Source organism: Microtus pennsylvanicus, chromosome X, assembly GCF_037038515.1.
Source record: "Microtus pennsylvanicus isolate mMicPen1 chromosome X, mMicPen1.hap1, whole genome shotgun sequence".
Classification (NCBI taxonomy): Eukaryota; Metazoa; Chordata; class Mammalia; order Rodentia; family Cricetidae; genus Microtus; species Microtus pennsylvanicus.
This window is the reverse complement of record NC_134601.1, coordinates 29,191,057-29,209,115: the sequence shown is the minus strand read 5'-3', so window position 1 is coordinate 29,209,115 and position 18,059 is coordinate 29,191,057. Positions and strand designations below refer to the sequence as shown.

Genomic DNA, 18,059 nt, shown 5'->3' with positions numbered 1-18,059 from the left:
GGGGTCTCACTTTTGACCAAATATCCCACAACAACCATCTGTAATTTGTACATCAATGAGGAAGTTTAAAAACAGAGGGAATTCCTGTTCCTGATCACTGATTAACTGGGTACCGATTAACACTTAATTATCAGGTATAGGCGAGAGGCCATCAGCAATTGTCATGCATCTCTAGAAACAAATAGGCTTACAAAAAACAAAACAAAACAAAACAAAAAAACGGCTAAAACCAAGATCGTTGGGCAATGTTGACGTTTATTTTTCAAAGGTTTTCCTTATTTTATGTTTTTTTTTTCTCCAACTCCTTTTCTTGTTGGGTGGCTAGGGAAAGAAAAATAGAAAAAAAAATCCTTAAAAGGGATTTTCCTCTTTCTTTTATTTTTTTCTTTCTTTCTTTTTTTGGGGGGTTTTCTTAAAATTAAATTAGGTTTCTTCTACAAGATAGCTTTAGTAAGTCACTGAAGGCTGATAAACATGCAAAAGCCCTAACCAGTTATCCTCATAGTGGAGGTGTGTATGTGTTAGAACACCTGAAGACTTTACAATAATCTATATATTCTTATATATAAAGGTTATATTTAAGAAATAGATTTAAAATATTGTTGTCAACAGAGTGTTTTAGGAATGAGGAGTAAGTAAGAATTTCTTTTGGTTTTATCCTTATACAAGTAGGAAGTTTCATGTTTTCAGATGATTTTTTGAATTCCTGAGTACTCAATTAAAGCTGACAAGATGAGAATGCCACTCAGCTTTTAAAAGTTCACTTTGAGTTTCTCCAGGACGTTGTTATTCTGAAAAGCAAACTGATCCGTTAAAGCTGGGAAGCTGGGACACACACAAACTCTAAACTTAGTCTTCCACCTTATTTTATAGCTATTTCTAGAAGACCTAAACTACAGGTTGCACAGTTTTTATGTGTAAAAGCATAGATTTAACTGTTATATACTGACGAATGTGTAATACTCACATTAAAATAAAACCTGGGCAAAATCAAGATTTATATAGTGCAGCATCCAATGTTCTAGAAATAGCTTTAATGTAATTTTAGTAATTTTGTAAGAAAAAATGAATCTTGGCACCATTACTACTGCAACCTAGCAAGCGAACCATGTATATTACCTAAATAAAAGACAACTACTTGATATTTTAACTGCTGCATTAATTATCATGATTCTCTTACTACTACTTAGGTTTATTAACTGACTATGCTTACTTTGACCACTGTTCCTCTCAACTAGAAACCTCCATGACTTACTTTCCTTTGATGGAAACGTATTTTTTCTGCGGTAGTAATTTTTTTCAGTTTGAATCTGTCAAATTTTTCTATTTCCGACATGTCAAGTTTGTCGGCCATCTTGACTGAAGGAAGAACAACAATAAAACATTATCTGCTAGAACTATGATCAGATTAGGAATAACAATAAAAAGTTCATACAAATTCAAAATATCAACATATACTTTGCCCAGTGATTTTCAACAAGGAAACAGCCAGCCTTAGAAAGTCATGTTTTCTTCGGGTACTCTGATTGCAAAGCTTTAGTCCATTTCTGGTGGCAGCAAATGACAGCAGATGAAGATGCTCCAGAAACTGAGATACTCTAGAAACCCAGGGGAAAATAAAAGCCTGACTTTTAAAATCCCAGCAAAGGTAAAATGAGACTATGAGCATCTTCACCTTCCAGTCAGCTACTTTTAGGGGATTTGGTAATGATGGTGAGCATCACACACTAAAAGAGAGGCACACAACACTGTACTAATTTCTATTGAATGTCCAAAGTCAGTGTATTAGAACACTGCAATAAGACAGGGAAGGGTTTAACCTAGTCATTACCTTCTTGTAACCTTAGAGAGTGTGTAAAAGAAGAAAGAAAACTCGTTATTTGTGATCAAGACTCAAAACCTCTAGTAGAATGAGGAATGCCAAATACAGCTGAGTCCTAGTTTTAAAAGATAAGAAGGCAGAGCTCTTCAAACAAGGCCTGGTTTTATCTTAGCAGGGCTGGGACACCATCTAGTGACCAGAGTAGACTAGAGAGCCCTCCACCCCACCCCAGCCCCAGCTTCCATGTCTCAAATCCTTTCAGTCATGGGTATCCTAAGGCTTCCTTTGCCAGGTGAACATCGCTGATCTCAAAGCTGGAGTAATTGTCCCCTTCCACAGTGAGGACCGACCTTCACATACATCAATCATCAATCAAGAAAATGTAGGTTAGCTGTAGTGCTGCATGCTTTTAATCCTAGCACTTGGGAGGCAAAAACAAGTGGATCTGTGTTCAAAGTCAGTCGTGTCTATATAGGGAGTTCCAGGCCCGACAGGACTACAAAGTGAGACTGTGTCTCAAAAAAAAAAATGAATAAATAGTCAGATAGACCTCACCTTTGAAATGTATGTATAGAATTGCAGTGCTTGGTAGGCAGAGACAGGAGGGACAGGAGCTTAACACGATCATTGTAGTCTACATAGTGAGTTCAAGAACAGCTGGGATACATGAGACTGTCTCGAATAAGAAGACAGACCCACTGAAGCAGATTAGTGGTTACTATAGCATCTAGAAATCGAAATACAGGAGTGACTGCTGAAAGATAAGGAGTTATGTTTGTTCTTCATTTTCTCTTTAAGATGTGGGAAATGTTCTGGACTTTGATAAACCTGACAGTTGTATAATATTTTGAATATAATGACGCCCTGCTACTGTATGGAGGAGATCCATTCATAGGGGTATGTGTGTGCCCGCTCGACTGGCAGGTCTAATCTCCAAAATATATAAAGGACTCAAGAAACTAGACATTAAAATTCTAATTATTCCAATTAAAAAATGGGGTACTGAACTGAACAGAGAATTCTAAACAAGTTCAAATGGCCCAAAGACCCTTAAGGTCATGTTCAACTTCCTTAGCAATCAGGGAAATTCAAATCCAAACAACTTAGAGATGCCACGTTACACCTGTCAGAATGGCTAATATCAAAAACACCAATGATAGCCTATGCTGGAGAGGATGTGGAGTAAGGCAAGCACTCATCCATTGCTGGTGGGAATGCAAACTTATGCAACCATTTTGGAAATCAGTGTGGCAGTTTCTCGGGATATTGGGAATCACCCTACCTCAGGATCCAGCAATACCACTCTGGAATATACCCAAGAGATGCCCAATCATACTACAAAAGCATTTGTTAAACTATATTCATAGCAGCATTATTTGTAATAGCCAGAACCTGGAAACAACCTAGATGCCCCTCAATGGAAGAATGGATGAAGAAAATATGGAATATATACACATTAGAGTACTACTCAGTGGTAAAAAACAAAGACATCTTGAATTTTGCATGCAAATGGATGTAAATAGAAAACATTATCCTGAGTGAGATAACCCAGACCCAAAAAGATGAATATGCTATGTACTCACACAGTAGTGGACTCTATCCACAAACAAAAGACATTGAGTCTATAGTTCACAAGCCTAGAGAAGCCAAATAACAAGGTGAACCCCCCCAAAAAAACAAATATATATCCTCCAGGAAATTGGGTGCAAACAAGATTGCCAGGCAAAAGTTGGGAACATGGGAGTAGGGGTAGGAAAGGGGGTTGGATGGGGGAAGGGAAGAAGGGGAGAGAGAAGAGAGAAGGTTAAGGCTGGGGAGAGTTTGGGGGAGTGGGAGGGTGAAGATAGAGGAAGGCTGATATAGGAGGAGGGAAGAAGATCTCTATATTAAGGGGCCCATTTTAGGGTTGGCAAGAGACTTGCCTCTAGAGAGGATCCAAGGTGTCCACGAGATGTCCCCAGCTAGGTCCTTGGGCAGCAGAGGAGAGAGTGACTGAACTGGCCTTGCCCCACTATCACAGTGATGATTATCTTGAGTATCACCATAGCATCTTCATTAAACGAAGGATGGAGATAGAGACAGAGACCCTCATTAGAGCAACAGACTGAGCTCCCAAGGTCCAGTTGAAGAGCAGAAGGAGGAAAAAATGAGCAAGGAAGTCAGGACTGCGAGGGGTTGGTCCATCCACTGAGACAGTGTGCCTGATCTAATGGGAGCTCACCAAAGCTAGATGGACCGGGCCTGAATGAGCCTGTGATCAAACCAGACTCTCTGAATGTGGCTGACAATAGTGGGCTGACTGAGAAATAGCATTGGGACCTGTTTCTACTGCATGTGCTGGCTTTTTGGTACCCTAGTCTATTTGGATGCACACCTTCCTAGGCCTGGATAGAAAGGGGAGGGCCTTGGACTTCCCACAGGGCAGGGTACCCTGCCCTCTCTTAAGGAGGGAGGTTAAGGAGGAAGGTGAGGGGGAGGCGGGATGGGAATGGGTGGAGCGGAGGAAGTTTAAATTTTTGAATGGAAAAGTAAATTAAAAAAAATAACAAAACAAATTCCTAACTGGGAGCTGGAGAGAGTACTCGTTGGTTAAGTGTCCTTGCCATTCAAACACAAAAGTTTGAGTTTAGATCCTGGAATCCTTGTAAAAAGTTGATTGTGGCCATGCAGGTTCCTGTAACCCCTGGACTGTTGAATCTGAAGAGAATGGAGACCCCAAAATCTCTGGGGCCTGCAGATGGCCAACCTAGCTCCTGGTTCAGTGAAAGATGCTGTCTCAGCGGAATCAGGTGTAGATTGATAGATCAGAGCACCCAGCCCCCTCTTCCGGTCTCTGTGCATGAAGGGTACACTATACGTATGCACACATGTATGCATAGAACAGAAATATGTGTATGCTTAGAACACACATGCGTGTATGCACAGAACACACATACATGTGTGCACACAACACACACATGTATGCATAGAATAAACATACGTGTATGCACAGAACACACATACACACAAGTATGCACAGAACACACAATACACACATACGCATGTATGCACAGAACACACACATATGCGTGTATGCACAGAACACACACATACACACACATGTATGCACAGAACACACATACATATACACACTAGTGTACAGACATAAAGAAGGAGGGGAAGACAGAGGTTATACTTGGATACTAATATTTTGCTCTTCTTTAAAGTTTTTTCTTTTTCCTTAGGGTTTCTCTCTGTAGCTTTGGAGCCTGTCCTGAAACTTGCTCTGCGGTCCAGGCTGGCCTCTAACTCACAGAGATCTGACTACCTCTGCCTCCCAAGTGCTGGGATTCAATGCGTGTGCCACCACCACCACTCCAGTTAAAAAAAAATTTGAGCCAGTATTTCACTATGTCACTTTGGCGGTACTGAAACTCATCACATAGAAGCTTGCCTCTAATTTCCCCAAATCCACTTACCTATTTCCTACGTCCTGGGATTAATATAAACCACCATGCCTGGCTGGGTTTTGTTTGGTTGTTTTTGTTTTACGACAGTATCATGAAGTTCAGACTAGTCTCAAAATTACAATCCTCTGCCCTCACTCTGTGTGTCCTCATGCCATAATTCAAGAATGTTACCACAAAATTGCCTCATTTTATTTATACTGCATTGGTCTGCTGAGACTAATTTCTATTGTTCATGAGAACTGTTTATTAGATTCTCTGAACAGTGATACATGGGGATTCTCCTGCCTCTGTCCCCTGCAACACTGTGGTTATCGACATATACCAGATCTGATTGGTATATATTGGGTGCTGGATATTAAAATTTAGGTCCTCATTCTTAGGCAACAAGCCCTTTAGCCAAGGAACCCTCTCCTCAACTCAATATTAGAATATGTTATTTCAATTTTTTAATGTTTTGTTTTATTTGTAATTCTCTCTCTCTCTCTGTCTCTGTCTCTGTCTCTCTCTCTCTCTCTCTCTCTCTCTCTCTCTCTCTCTCTCTCTCTCCCTCTGTGTGTGTGTGTGTGTGTGTGTGTGTGTGTGTGTGTGTGTGTGTGTGTGTATGAGTGTAAGTCCTACCAAAGTTCAGAAATTTGTATCAGATCCTTGGAGCTAGAGTTACAAGTGGTTGTAAGCTATGAGTTTTAGTTGTTGAGACTCAAATTTGTGTCCTCTACAAGAGAAGATAAGCTTTATTTTTTTTTGGTTTTTCGAGACAGGGTTTCTCTGTAGCTTTGGTGCCAGTGCTGGAACCAGCTCTTGTAGACCAGGCTGTCCTTGAACTCCCAGAAATCCTCCTGCCTCTGGCTCCTGAGGGCTGGGATTAAAGGCCTGTGTCACCACCGCCTGGCTAGAGAAGATGAGCTTTTAACCACTAAGCCAATTCTTCAGCCCCAAGCCCTGTGTTTCTTAAGTCGCTATTATAACAAGGTTTGCAAAGCCTGACATATTGGGGTTAGAGGAAAACTGTAACACTAATCTGTGCTCCAAAAAACCAATAAAATATACACAAATATTGTTCCTTATATATATTAAGAAATAATATAACTGAATATTTTAACCCATGGAGCCTCTGGTTTAGTTTAACTTAGACCAATGTCCAATTAAGCACAAATATTTCCTAGTTCTTTATTTTTTCGTTAAAACTTATATTTATTTATGTATTTTGGTTTTTCAAGACAGGATTTCTTTGTCTTCAGTCAAGTGACTAGTCATGCTATGCCCTGGAATAAAATTTCAAACTTAATTTTCTGGAAGATAGCCTAGCTAAGAAATAAGAAAGGGATTCCTTTGAGTTAATTTTTGTAAAACAAGATTGAGTAGAGCCAAGTATGATGTATGTTTAATAAAATGGTATTATTAGAAAGTTTTGATCACCCCTGGAGCAGTCCTCCCTGAATTAAGCTAGTAAAAACTAAATTTGTTCATAGTAAATTTGATTGAATAAATGTTGTGAGAAAATATTACTAGCCCAGTGACTCCTCTCTCATCTCAATTTCCATACAGTAGAAAATATTTGTCTTTTTTTGAGACAGGATCTCACTATGTAGATCTGGCTGTCCTGGAACTCACTATGTAGACCAGGCTGACCTCTTGCAGAGATTCACCTGCCTCTGCCTCTGTGTGCTGGGAATAAAGGACTGTAGCACTCTGTCTGGCTAAAATATTTGTCTTTTTAGATGGTAATGATTTCCAACTGTTATACAAGGAGGTGGATACTGTCATAAAGACTTTGTCCCTACTATCAAATACAGTCTAAATACCTACATTTTTAAGCACAGAGGTCTTAAAATTGAACAAACTTTGACACCCACAAAATTAAAAGCTGGGGAGAGGACATAGCAAGCCAGGGCTGCTGACCAATCAGAGAGGCATTGCATAACACAAGGGTCTGATGTCACAGAGGGATGGGCGGGGCAAGGGGCAGAGCGTCCAGTGGAGTTTATAAACTCAGGGCTGTTCTAGGCCACACCAGTGAGAGCCACTCTCTGGTAGGGCACTCAGCCCTTGATCTACCAGGCATCTTGTACCACACAGGTGAGAACCTGGTTCCCAGGAGGACCAGGGAAGATGGGGCCTGCCGACATTGAGGCGGTAGTACTTTGTGGCTGAGGGAATCCCATTTTGAAGTCCACTTCACAGCGGCTTTGTTTTCCGTGTTGCTGTCTCGAGTGGGATCCTGGGAATCCCACCTTAGAAGGCCCAAGGGGACAGGCAACTCCGAGGAAAGGCCAGGAGTAGAGTTGAGGCAGGCAATGGGGAATAGGGAGCAATCTTTTAGGTTTAATTCTCATCCTTTTGTCCCTTAAACTGGGCACTGGACAGTGACAAGTTATTTGTAAATGGCACAATTCAGACAAATGACCCTGTCCTACCCTGCAGTTATAAGTGTGAATCCCAATTACCCCAGCTTTGAGATTGGTGATGTTCACCTGGTAAAGGAGTGTCTTAGGATACACTTGACTAAAAGGGTTTGAGAGGTGGAAGCTTCAGAGCTGGGGGGCGGTGGGGGGGAAGGGCTCTCTAGTCTACCCTGGTCACTGGATTCTGTCCTAGCCCTGCTAAGATAGAACCAGGCCCTGGCTGAATTCTTGAGTTTTCAATTAAAGCTGACAAGATGAAAATGCCACTCAGCTTTTAAAAGTTCACTTTGAGTTTCTCCAGGAGGGTGTTTTTCTGAACAGCAAACTGATCCTTTGAAGCTGGGAAGCTGGGACACACACAAACTCTAAACTTAGTCTTCCACCTTATTTTATAGATATTACTAGAAGACCTAAACTACAGGTTGCACAGTTTTTATGTGTGAAAGCATAGATTCAAACTGTTGCATCCTGAAAAATGTGTAATACTCACATTAACATAAAACCTGGGCAAAATCGAGATTTATATAGTGCCAAATCCAATATTCTAGAATTAGCTTTAATGTAATTTTAGTAATTTTGTAAGAAGAAATGAATCTAGATACTATTATTACTGCAACCTAGCATGCAAACCATGTACATTATCTAAATAAAAGACAACTACTTGATATTTTAACTGCTGCATTAATTATCATAATTCTTACTACTACTTAGGTTTATTAACTGACTATGCTAACTTTCACCTCTGTTCCTCTCAACTAGAAACCTCCATGACTTACTTTCCTTCGATGGAAACGTATGTTTTTCTGCGGTAGTAATTTTTTTCAGTTTTGATCTGTCAAATTCCTCTATTTCCGACATGTCAAGTTTGTCAGCCATCTTGACTGAAAGAAGAAGAACAACAAAATGTTACCTGCTAGAACTATGATCAGATTAGGAATGACAATTAAAAGTTCATACAAATTCAAAATATCAATGAATACTTTATATGGTGTTAGCTGTCGGCTTGCTATAAATAGCTTCTATTATAGTTAGGTATGACCCTTGTATCCCTAATCTCTCTAAGACCTTTATCATAAAGGGATGTTGAATTTTGTCAAATGCTTTTTCAACATCTACTGAAATGATGATATGGTTTTTTTCTTTCAGTTTATTTATATGATGGATTACATTGATAGATTTTCGTATGTTGAACCAGCCTTGCATCCCTGGGATGAAGCCTACTTGATCATAATGGATAATTTTTCTAATGTGTTCTTGGATTCAGTTTGCCAGGATTTTATTGAGGATTTTTGCATCGATGTTCATGAGTGAGATTGGCCTGTAATTCTCTTTCTTGGTTGAGTCTTTGTGTGGTTTTGGTATCAGGGTAACTATAGCTTAATAAAAGGTATTTGGCAATGACTTTTGTGTTTCTCTATTGTGAAATACATTAAGAAGCGTAGGTATTAGGTCTTCTTGGAAGTTCTGGTAGAATTCTGCTTTGAAACCGTCTGGACCTGGGCTTTGTTTGGTAGGGAGAAAAAAGTGAGAAGGGAAGGATGGGGGTAACTTGGGGAAACGGGATGATTGGGATAAAGGAAGGTTGGATAGGGGAGCAGGGATGCACATATCTTAATTAAGGGAGCCTAATAATTTAGAAAACAGGCACATGTTCCAAAAAGGGTCTATTTTAAAACACCTGTAAGAAAATAATCTCGTACTATACTGATAGAGGAAAACTCACAGGGGCGGTGGTGATTCTGTGGAAACAGAAAGAGAGGGCTAAGGTGAATTTCCTGAAGAAAGACATGAGAGCGCTCAGATTACTGGACAGCAGCAGTGCTCATGTGACGGATATCATAAGGGTATTACGATTTCAAAATTTGGGTCTAAGGATATGATGCTTTGGAGCGGGTCTTCTTTTGTTTTCACAGAGGACCAGACCCTGTGGATTGCATCTATCCCAATTTGGTATGATAGACCACGGCCTCCCGAAAAGTTCCTGTGAACACCCTCAAAAAATTACTTCACTCAACTGCCAACTGAGATGAAACTAGCACACAGGTTATACCATGAAAGACCTCATTAACGACGCCCCATTCAGCAGGAAGCAGTTTGGAGAGAAAAAACTGCGCCCATGTTCCTAAAATATTGTTTATAAATGTTCTTTTGCATTTAAAGGGGGAAATGATATAGGTATGAATAATTTGCATTGGTATGGATTTTAAGGTCAATTTTGTTATATGTATATGTATTTATGATATTGATTAAGATATTGTGATTGTGTAGTTCATTTAAAATGTAATGTATAATAGGAAATATAGGTTGTTGATGGATAATCATAAATAATAGTCAAGTTTGTAGTCATGTTACTTAGATTTTCTAGATATATAGAGATATATTTCAGATAGGCATTCTTCATATCTCTCAAAGGCTACAGAATATGGCATTTAAAATATTTTAATAACTTGGGACTTTTCATGACAATGAGACATATCTGCTCCTGGGGGCATCAATCTACTTCGAGAGGAAGATGGGCATCGAAGAGGATCCTTTTGGAGTTTGATAGGCATTTGGGCAAGAAACTGCTCTTGCCTGGACTGTTGCATAAAATGGACACAGAGAACCCTCAGAGAGAGGACTGCTGAACTTGCCTAAAGGTGAGATGGTCTTTTTGGGTTCATGACTCATGAAAGAGTCTGTGAGACATTCTGCAGGACACAGCAGATTTCAAAGACTAAACTGTCTTTGAAATTTCCTGCTTCATGGAAATGTCTTCTGGATACTATGGGCCTGTAGGCTGAAGATGGATGCCCCAACGGTACAGAGAAACTTTGGGTGACTCTACAGGCAGCGAGATGTCTCTGTCATTTCTAGAGCTTTGGATTTCTTGTTTACTTAGGTAATATTATATCCTTCTGGAGTCTTTGATGGAGTTGAAGAATGGATAGGTAGTTATAGTTTTCCATTGTTATGATAAAAGATAAAATAGATATAAATATTGTAACTGTGATTCTTGCTTAATAACTGTTTTGCTATATGTAATTTTACTATGTTAAAGCCTTTCTTTTTTTGTTTAAACAGAAAAAGGGGAAATGATGGAGGAGGGTCATCTTTCTATCTGTTGATTTCATTGGTTAAGCAATAAAGAAACTGCTTGGCCCTCATAGGATAAAACATAGGTGGGTGGAATAAACAGAACAGAATGCTGGGAAAAAGAAGCAGAGTCAAGGAGTCGCCATGATTCTCCCACTCCAGGCAGACACAGGTTAAGATCATTCCTGGTAAGCCAGCTCCTGGGCTATACAGATTAATAAAACTGGGTTAGATCGATATGTAAGAGCTAGCCAATAAGAAACTGAAACTAATGGGCCAGGCAGTGTTTAAATAAATACAGTTTCCGTGTAATTATTTCGGGGCATAAGCTAGAGCTAGCCATGTGGGCAGCCGGGTGCTGGGGACGCAGCCCTGCTGCTCATAATACAACACTCATGGTCATCCATGTTGTTTCCTGTTTTGTTGGGCTCTAGTTTCCTGGAGGGGCTTGTGGGAACAGACGACCAAGAAAGAGAGAGCCCATGAATCTCACGGATTATCAAGGCCCAAATGATAAAAGAGTCCTCAACCAAGGAAAAGATAATCCTATTGGAATCAGAGTGGGACTCTCTACCCTATTGTCCAGCTAAAGGATTCCTTTGCTAAGCAGGGCCTCCAGATCACCATCAGCAACAGTGTCCCGAGAAGGGAAGAACAGTACCAAAAAGACACAGCGCCAGGGAGACATGGCACAGACTCTCAGTTATCTGGACTTATACCTGGGCAGAGGGGAGACCTCCCTTGACCCAGCCAAAAGTGCCTGACTAAGTTCCTGACTCCTATGCAGGGGAAGAGGCAGGAGCAAGGCACAACAGTTCTCATTCTCAGGCTTCCTGTGCTCCTCTCCACACCCCTGCATGGGAAGATGTATCCCCATTTCACAGCTGCCAAGGCTCTGCCTTAAAGCAGTAAAGGAGAGATGGATTCTTCCATCATGGAGCCCCGGGAGTAACACAAATATGACCTCCTAGTTTACATCCAGAAGGAAACATGCACTGACTCCATCTCCCCATGCACAGATGTGACTAGCTCGCAATTCCTGTATCTTATGCCCAGAAGGAGCAGTCATCCTGGGAGACAACAAACTATTGAGAAAACAATAAAGGAAGACACAAGGAAGTTTCAGGCTTGTTTTCTCGGTGCACACTGCTGGGTGTTGCAGTTTCACAAAAGTGGGCTGATGCCCAATAGAGGGCTCTGTGGTTCAAGGATTTTAATTTGACTATGCGCTCTGAGTATTTTCCCAGGCAGGGAAGGAAAATCTACTACATGAGAATCAGAACATGGCAGACATTGGGTCAAACAGGCTGCAGCGAATGGGAGAAAAGCCTAAACCGAAGCAGCAGCATAAGGTTAGGGCGCTATGCAAATGCTGCCCAGCAACTAAACACAAGGGATGTCATCAATGTCCCTTGGGGGACACTGCAGCCACCCCTGAGTTCCCTTGGGTCCTTTGGGTAGAAGGGGTCCTGCAGACTTCTTTGCATCCCAAACATCTGCCCCATCTTCTGCTTGTTCTTTCTCTCATCCTCCTTCACCCTGGCCATGTTGTCAGATTCTCTCATCGTGTCCTCATTGCTGAAGTGCATGCCTTGGAGAGCCTCTTTATACTCCTTGAGGCAGTGGGCCAGCCCCTTCTGCTTTTTCTTTTGGCCTTTCTGGGCCTGTGGTCCTCAGCTGGGCGCTTTCCTGCAGGGCTCCCTTTACTTTCTGGCTTTCCCTGTCTCTCTGGACTTCCTTCCTGTTTTGCCCTTCTCTCAGGCTGTGGCTGCTCTTGGCTCTTTAGCAGCATCCCCTCATCTCCTGCCTTTGCCTGCTTTTCTGACAGCTCTCTGTCTCCCAGAGAAAAAGCTGCTTCTGACTGTCTCTCCTCCTGTGACTCTGTACCATTTTCCACTGTCCTCGCTTTGAAGGCACTCCTTCCTTCCTTCTCACTTGAGAGTTCGTCCAGGTCCAGATATTTATATTTCTGTCCTTGGAGCAGAGGTGGGGGTGGGGTGGGGAAAAAGAGAAAATAGAGAAGACACGAAGGCTGAGGAGCAGGCACCGCAGGCACATTCATCTTAGCCTTTGCAACTTGCCCTTGAGAATGGTTCTCCACCTAAGCCTGTCTGCCTTCCAAGTGTGCCTGCTGCCTCCACCCCACCTCACAGTTGAGGTAAACATACCCTGGGAGACTCTGCCACCTTCCCTGTGCTCCTTCACTGTGAGAAACACTGCGAAAGATGGTGGGGTGTGCAGTGGAGCCCCAATTCTGCCTGTGAGCCTGTCCTTGCTGCTGCTGTACACCGACCTGCAGGCATCCAGAGCAGGTTGCACCTCCTTTCCGGGTGTCTCAGCAAGCAGACAACAGCAGACTCAAATATGCACTGACAAGACACGGGTCAGGGGCTGTGCACTCAGTGAACAGCGGGGACTGGGAAACTGTTCTGGATTCAGGACCTGTCCCCCTCCATCCCTCCCTGCACCCCAGCCGCCATTTCTTTTCAGGCCTTGGTTCGAAGGAGAACGCTCTTCTAAATATTTTGGGGTCTGTGAGTCTCCCTGACCTGGCTGGAACTCAAGAGCCCACCTTGGTGCTGAACAACTTTTCGGTCAGAAATGGTTGTTTTTCTTCCTTCCTTCCTTCCTTCCTTCCTTCCTTCCTTCCTTCCTTCCTTTCCATGCCCTCTCTTAGAGAACCTCTCCCAGCCCCTGTCCAGGACTGGGACTCCAAGGGGTCCCCGAAAAGGGACAGTGAAGGCAGCTGAGGTCCTGGGATGGGCTGTAGCCTGCAGGTGGGGATACTTGGGGTTGTCTGCCTTCTCTGCCATCTGTTCAGAGGCTGCAAGCTCCCCAGCAGCCCCGTTTCCCATTGGCTCTAAGGTCTACACACAAGTCCTCCTCCCTTGTCCCAAACTCCACCTCCAATTTTTCCCTCCTAGCGCCCAGCTGGCCTCACCCCCAGCCTATATGTCTAGGCACAAAGCCTCACACTGATCTGAGAGAAGCAAGAACAGTAACTGGGAGCCCAAGGACCTGAGAGACAGCTCTGGGACTTGGTCCTGGAGGGTGAGGGCGGGGCTCGCCAACTGGAAAGTCACCTGACAGCACCCCAGCCCCAGCCCTCCCTCCTGCCATCTAACAAGACTCAGCCAGTCACACACCACCTCCTGGAATCAGGTTGCCCTCCCCTCTTGGGTGTGTCTGTTTCTCTTGTTAGAAAGTTGGTTTTTAAAAAAAAAAATTTATTTTGGGTTTCTGATCCTACTGCACGCACTGGCTTTGTGGGAGCCTAGGCAGTTTGGATGCTCAACTTACTAGACCTGGATGGAGGTGGGGGTTCCTTGGACTTCCCACAGGCCAGGGAACCCTGATTGCTTTTCGGGCTGGGGGGAGACTTAATTGGGGGAGGGGGAGGGAAATGGGAGGCGGTGGCGGGGAAGAGACAGAAATCTTTAATAAATAAATAAATTAAAAAAAAATCCAAATGCTGGCATTGTCCAGAAAATTTTAACAGGTTTTTATAAATTTTTATAAATTTTATAAATTTTTATAAAGTTGAACTGTTGAAATGTGTTCACTGAAACATTTTGCTTGCATTAATGCTTTACATCTTGCATTTATATTAAAAATTCACACACAAATGAAAAAAAAATTTATTCAATACCAGTTTTTTTTTATTCTTCAGTTTACTGGAAGAATTTTGAAAAAGCTGCTTTCAGAGCTATTGCAAGTCCAAAATCACCGAAACAAGCCCATAACTGTGAAGTTAACAGGCGGATAATGGGATATTGCACTTTTGAGAAATAATTAGGAATTAATCCCACTAAATGACAGTTCCTAACTTTATTGTCTGACTTTCATGCTATTTCTTTTTTTACTTTATTTATTTATTTATTAAAGATTTCTGCCTCCTCCTCGCCACCGCCTCCCATTTCCCTCCCCCTCCCCCAGTCACGTCCCCCTCCCTCATCAGCCAGAAGAGCAATCAGGGTTCCCTGCCCTGTAGGAAGTCCAAGGACCACCCACCTCCTTCCAGGTCTAATTAGGTGAGCATCCAATCTGCTTGGCTCCCACAAAGCCAGTACGTGCAGTAGGGTCAAAACCCAGTGCCATTGTTCTTGAGTTCTCAGTAGTCCTCAGCGAGTCTGGTTTTATCCCAGGCTTTTACAGTCCCAGGCCAGCTGGCCTTGGTAAGTTCCCAATAGAACATCCCCATTGTCTCAGTGTGTGGGTGCACCCCTCGCGGTCCTGTGTTCCTTGCTCGTGCTCTCTCTCCTCCTGATCCTGGTTTGGACCTTGGGATTTCAGTCCAGTGCTCCAATGTGGGTCTCTGTCTCTGTCTCCTTTCATCGCCTGCTGAAGGCTAATATCCAGGAGAATGACTCTATGTCTTTCTTTGGGTTCACCTTCTTATTTAGCTTCTCTAGGTGGTGGTACACCGATTATTAGAAATGGATTAATCTAGATGTGAGAGCTAGCCAATAAGAGCCTAGAGCTAATGGGCCAAGCAGTGTTTAAAAGAATACAATTTCCGTGTAATTATTTGGGGTGTAAAGCTGGCCATGTGGGCGGCCGGGTGCTGGGGACGCAGCTCGCCGCTCACTCCATATTACAGAGTGGCACCCTACAACACTAAAGAAAGAAACTGAAGAAGATATCAGAAAATGGAAAGATCTCCCACGCTCATGGATGCTCTTGCATAGGTAGGACCAACATAATATAAATGGCAATCTTACCAAAAACATTCTAGAGATTTAAAGAAATACCCATCAAAATCCAAACACAATTGCTCACAGACTTATAGAACAATATTCAACTTCATATGGAAAAACAAAAAATCCTCAGAATATTTAAAACAATCCTGTACAATAAAAGAAATTGCAGAGGCATCACCATCCCTGACTTAAAACTTCACCATAGAGCTATAGTAATAAAAGACAATTTGGTAGGCATAAAATCAGACACATGGACCAATGGAATCAAATAAAGACGCTGGCATTAATTCACACACCTGTGAACACCTGATTTTTGACAAGGAAGTCAAAATATACAATGGAAAATGGAAGTATCTTTAACAAATGGTGCTGGATAACTGCTGTCAACATGTAAAAGATTACAAATAGATCCAAATCTTCATCCATACACAAAACTCAAGTCCTAGTGGATCAATGACCTCAACATAAATCCAGTTGCTCTGAACCTGATAGAGGAGAAGTTGGGAAGTATCCTTGAACACATTGGCACAGGAGACCGCTTCATAAATATAACAGAAGTAGCACAGATATTGAGAACAACAACCAATAAATGAGACCTTCTGAAACTGAAAAGCTTCTGTAAGGCAAAGGACATAGTCAATAAGACTCAATGACATCCTTCAGAATGGGAAAAGGTCTTTACCAATCCCACATCTGACAGAGGACTGATCCCCAATATATATAAAGAACTAAAGAAACGAAGCTCAAAATACCCCAATTTAAAACTGGGGTATAGAGCTAAACAGATAATTCTCAACAGGACAATCTCAAATTGCTAAAAGACATTTAAGGAATTGCTGAACATCCTTAATCAACAAGGAAACATAAATTAAAATTACTCTAAGATACCATCTCACACTTGTCAGAATGACTAAGATAAATTTATGAGGACAACTTATGTTGAAGAGGATGTGGAGTTAGGGGAACACTCCTCCACTGCTGGTGGGAGTGGAAACGTGTACAGCCACTTTGGAAATCAGTATGGTGGTTTCTCAGAAGATTGGGAATCAGTCTACCTCAAGACCCAACTATAACACTTTGGGCATTTTTTGTTTGTTTTTGTTGTTGTTCGGTTTTCTAATGTTGCATGACTGCTTAGTCAATGTTTGGAGAAAAATCTTGCAGTTTTCTGCCATAGGTGGATGGCCCATCTTAGACATTCCTCTGAAAAGAGTTACCTTATATTCCACAGTCCTACTGTTTATCCCTAGCTATGTCTTCATGGTAGATCCTAACCTCACTGTTATAATGCAAAAATTCCTGAGAGGAGATAGTTTATTTCCAAAAGTGAGTTCTGCCAATAGTCTGAGTCCCCACCTAGGTCATCTTAGTTCTGCTTCTCAGTTGGTAGCCTTCTAAGGAAGGACTTTTGCTTTGAGTGAATGCGAGGTGAGAAGGGAGGACCACAGCTCCAGAGGCCTTTCCTGTGTGCAGGGACAGTTGTACAGCAAGGTTGTGTTAGAAGCATGGCGTCACGATAGTTATCCTGATACTTTTCTTATTTCCCTTATGTTTAAAAGACACATTTTTCTTTAAATATATTCTGATTAGAGTTCCCTCTCCCCTTAACCTCCCCAGTTTCTCCCCTCCTCCCATGACATCCAGATCTACCTCCTTTCTGATTCTTATTAGAATACAATGGGCTCCTAAGAGATAAAAATAATAACAAAATGAATTAGAATAAGATAAAATACAACTATCACGTAGAAGTGTCCTTGTGGTAGGGTAAAGTGTCCTTGGTGTATATAACGAAAGGGCTTTATTTGGAATTTAAGGTAGATTGATTACCATCTGGAGTGCAAGTACATCTAAATCGACTCACAGAAACTCAAAGAGACCGAAGCAGCGAGCATGAGGTAGGCATGGATCTGCACCAGGTCTTCAATGTGTATATTATCTCTTTCAGTATTTTAGGAGAACTTTTATTTGTATTTTTGTGGGGCTGTTGAGTGTGTGAACAAGTGGGTCTCTGTTTCTTGGGTCTTCTTGTGGGCTCTTTTACTCCTGTTCATTTGGCTCATCCAATTTCTATTTGATAATTGTGATTTAAAGTCTTATTCTAATTTATTTTGTTTTGCTTTGCTGTTATCTCTTAGAAGCCTATTATTATCTACGGAGAGATAGAAACAGAATGGATCCTGATAGAAGGGAAGGTGGAGCAGAACTGGGAGGAGTAGAGTGAAGGGAAATTATAATCAGGATAGATTATGGGGAAAATCTATTATGGATAAAAATGGAAGGAAGATTCCCAGAATGAATGTTAACACAAAAGGGTCATGGCTCACAGAGATACACTGAGTCATATTTTCTTACTTCGTGGTCATTTTTTTATCAGTACTTATCCACCAACATCTCAAACCTAGACCACAATCAGCACTGAGATGTTATTGCTTCTTCAATTGCCCTCATTTACCTTTTGATTCCATTCCTCCATCCCTCTCTTTTTGCTTTTGTCTTCATTTAATTTAGGTAGCTCTCAGTCTCCCAAACTAGCTCACCTGTTTTCCATTACTCCTTGTCTTTATCTAGAAGTTATATATTAAAGTCCTGTTTTAATATCATTCTTTGTAGT

General features: G+C 41.7%; 1 protein-coding gene across 1 annotated transcript; it reads right to left on the bottom strand.

Moving 5' to 3' along the window:
- Positions 1–12,131: 12,131 nt before the first annotated feature.
- Positions 12,132–12,810, bottom strand: Tceal4 (transcription elongation factor A like 4). The gene is given in 3 exon segments (XM_075958500.1): positions 12,132–12,163; positions 12,166–12,387; positions 12,390–12,810. Coding segments are annotated over 3 exon segments (675 nt in total).
- Positions 12,811–18,059: the final 5,249 nt, after the last annotated feature.